General features: G+C 40.8%; 1 protein-coding gene across 1 annotated transcript in view; it reads left to right on the top strand.

The window, feature by feature from the left end:
• The first annotated feature begins 221 nt into the window (after positions 1 to 221).
• M1AP (meiosis 1 associated protein) overlaps positions 222 to 3,997 on the top strand; it is a 90,888-nt gene continuing 87,112 nt past the window's right edge. The window contains 1 exon segment of the mRNA XM_012807399.2: positions 222 to 461. Coding sequence (XP_012662853.2) covers positions 222 to 461 — 240 coding nt within the window.

Consider the following 3,997-nt stretch of genomic DNA (forward strand, 5'->3'; position numbering starts at 1 on the left):
AAATACCTAGATCCTTTGGGAGCTGTTAACATGGGATAGCCTGGATAAACTTGATTTAGTACCCAATCTGACTCCTTTCTGGACTGAGTCCCCTCGACCTCTATTCTGTATTGCAACACAGCACATAATTCAGTTTGAAAGCCAGATGTTTCTCTTTTCTTCCCTACAGGTGTAGAAAATATCCAGGTAGCAGCTGCAGTTCTACCTTTGGTTTGGCTGCCATGCATCCTAGGAAAACTAGTGGTAAAGGGCCCTCCACTCCCATGCACATTGCCCAGCAACCTCCACGGCTTCTCATTGTGCACATTGCTCTGCCATCCTGGGCTGACATCTGCTCCAACCTGTGTGAGGCACTGCAGAACTTTTTCTCTCTAGCCTGCAGCTTGGTGGGCCCCAGCCGTATGTCTTTATTCAGTTTATACATGGTGCAAAATCAGCACGAGTGCATCCTCCCTTTTGTGGTGAGTATATCTACATTTATTCATTTTATCCTGAAAGCAAATACAGTATAAGGATTCTAAAACAGAGGTCACAGTTATTATTATTTACAGCAATAACTGGACTAGTTCTCCACAGCTAATATCCCACACGTGACACTGCAAGAGCCAGATGTCATCCTACTTATGCGGGGGTTTATGCTGTAGAAGAGAAACCCCAAAATTATTAATCTAGGAGGTTAAATAGGCTCTCCAGAGGTTCTCAACCTGTTGCGACCCACAGGAACTGTATTAAAGGGCTGCAGTATTAGGAACCTTCTCAAACTTCCTAATGCCCCAGCCCTTTAATACAGTTCCTGTGGGTTGTGACAGGTTGAGAACTGCTGGTCTAAACTATCTCCCTACACTCCTGAAAAAGCCGGGAAAACTTTGGCATCAATAGTTCTTTGAAATGTAAACTAACTATTTTCACTCCCTTTGAAATGTAAACATGTAAGAAAGTAAATCTCTAAATCTCTTCAGAGGTCATCCTTTCAAGACTTGTTCTTAACCAAAGTACCAGTTTTCTTTGCTTAGAAAACCCTAACTGTGCAAAAACATGAAAATATTTTCTCTATAGCCTACAAAAGACTCAGGTGAAACTCCCTCTAGGGTTTTAGAAGCCATACTGGGCTAGAGGCAATGTTTTTACAAAGCTCCCTGTTTTTTTCCATTCTTTCTTATGTAAAGTTCAGAATTATAGGGAAGAGAAAGACTTACAGAGGTTCTATGCATCACCTACATTGAGGCAACCTTGCTGCTAATATAGCTTATTAAATGGATAATATAACTCTTGTTACTTAAAATTTCTGAAAGGGGAAATTTCATAAATCCATTACTAAATTAATAATGTAATATCTCACTAGAATCGATTCACTTTTTATTAATGCTTTAGTTTCCCCTGTTGAAAGTGAAGACAACATCTCTGTTGATACTATAAAGAATTAAAATAATATACATTGCATTGTGCTTCTTGGGTTAGAACATTATAAAAATATAACATACTCTGGTTTCTTTGATGGAATCTTAAACTCACAAAAACTAAGGATTTATTTCTCAAAAGGAATCATATAGGGAAAGTTTTGAGTATAAATTACATGCTAAGTCTTGTGATTTTGTCTGAGATTTTTTACTTTGGCTGGGTTCAAGATGGGGAATGGATAAAGTTACTTATGAAATTCAACTGATTGGCTCGGCGCCTGTGGCTCAAGTGGCTAAGGTGCCAGCCACATACACCTAAGGTGGCGGGTTCAAATCCAGCCCAGTCCCACCAAACAATAGTGACGGCTGCAACCAAAAAATAGCCAGGCATTGTGGCGGGCGCCTGTGGTCCCAGCTACTTGGGAGGCTGAGGCAGGAGACTCGCTTGAGCCCAGGAGTTAGAGGTTGCTGTGAGCTGTGATGCCACAGCATTCTACCCAGGGGGACAGCTTGAGGCTCTGTCTCAAAAAAAGAAAAGAAAAGAAAAGAAATTCAACTGATCCTTTCTATAGGTTGAATAGAATTTGGATCCTCTATTCGTTGTTCATTGCTATGTAACAAATTATCCTAAAATGTAGTGGCTTAAATAAATAAACATTGGTTATCCAATGGTTACTGTAAGTTAGGAATTCATAAGCAGCTGTGGTAGGTAATTCAGGCTTAGAATAACTCATGAAGTTGTGGTCAAGATGTCAACCAGGATCGCCAGGCACAGTGGCTCACGCCTGTAATCCCAGCACTGTGGCAGGCTAAGGCTGGAGGATTGCTTGAGTTCAGGAGTTCGAGGCTTGTCTGAGTGAGAATGAGAAACTCATGAAAAAAATTGAAAAATCCAGCTGGGCACCGAGGCAAGCACCTGTAATCCCAGTGGCTTTGGAGGCTGAGGCAGCAGATTGCCCACAGCCCGACTCTGAGGATGCAGTGAGCTACAATGCCACTGCACTCAGCTCAAGGCATAGGGTAGAACTCTGTCTCTTAAAAAAAAAAAAAATCAGCCAGGGTTGTAGCCATCAAAAGGCTAGATTGAGGCTGAGGATCCAGTTTCAAAATGGCATATTTGCATAGCCACTAGCAGGAAATCTATTATCTTAGCAGTTTGATCTCTCCACAGGGCTGCTTTAATGTCCTTATTCTATGGCAGTGGCTTCTCCCATAGCAATTGATCCAAAAGAGAGGGAAAGCAAGGAGGGAGCCATAATGCCTTTTATGTCTTGTCCCAAAAGTAACATGCTGTCATTTTCTCCACATTCTAATCATTGGAAGCAAGTCACTATTCTACCTTAGATTGGAATAACAAGGAGCAGATTTACTCTCTTACCTGAAATAACAAAAAACTGGACAAAACATGTGAAAAACAGCTTCAAGACTGGATATCAGGTAGCAAAGAACAAAGCTCCCTGAGAGACAGGAAGCAAATGAAATAAGACCTAGGATCATTCCAGCCTAGTGCCTTAAGAAAGTTTCCAAGCCACAATGCAGAGAGAGGGAACCTAGGGTGGTGTAGTGATTGAGAAAATAGTGATTCAGAGAGACCAAGGCAGGTAGAAGATAAAGAGCTACAAAGAGGAAAGAAGAGAGCTGCATACAGAACTTTAAAGACTAAGGAAGGTCCCTATAAGGAAATTACCAAAGGCCAAAGAAAGAACCACCTGGAAGGATTAGGGGCAAAAGTACCTGGCATTCACAGCAAGGTACTTTTAGGACCTATTCACATCAGACTAACTAGAATCCTTGTAATTCATGATATATTTGTTGCTCTGAGCTGTGATGCCAGGCACTCTACCCAGGGGGGATAGCTTGAGGCTCTGTCTCAAAAAAAAAAAAAAAATTGACAAAAGATATAAATCTTAAGACTCAGGAAGCTGGCATACCCCAAATAGATAAACCCAAAGAAATCTATTCTAAGACATAGCATAATCAAATTTCTAGAAACTAAGAACAAATAAAAACTCATGAAAGCAGAGAGAGAACCAACACCTTACCTATAGGGTAAAAATAACCAAAGGGCAGCAGAGTTTTCTTTCTTTTTTTTTTTCTTTTTTTGAGACTAGAGTCTTACTATGTCACCCTTAGTTGAGTGCCGTAGCATCACAGCTCCCAGCAACCTCAAACTCTTCAGCTTAAGCAAGTCTCTTGCCTCAGCCTCCCAAGTAGCTGGGACTTCAAGCGCCCACCACAATGCCTGGCTATTTTTTGTTGCAATTGTCATTGTTATTTAGCTGACCTGGGCTGGGTTTGAACCCTCCACCCTTGGGGTAGGTGGCTGGCACCATAACCACTGTGCTATAGGAGCCGAGCCAGCAGCAGAATTTCCATCAGAAATCATGAAAGCTAAAATGAAGTGGCACATTTTTCAAATACTAAAAGAAGAAACCTGTCAATCCAGAACAGTATGTCCACTGAAAATACCTTTATAAAATGAATGAGAAATCAAGACATTCTTAGATGAAGGAGAACAAAAATAATTTGTTATCAGCAGACTTACCCTAAAAGAGTGGCTAAAAGAATTTCTGTTTGTTTTTTTTTGTTTTTTTTTTTTT

Source organism: Otolemur garnettii, unplaced genomic scaffold, assembly GCF_000181295.1.
Source record: "Otolemur garnettii isolate 467f Iridium unplaced genomic scaffold, OtoGar3 scaffold00068, whole genome shotgun sequence".
NCBI classification, from domain to species: domain Eukaryota; kingdom Metazoa; phylum Chordata; class Mammalia; order Primates; family Galagidae; genus Otolemur; species Otolemur garnettii.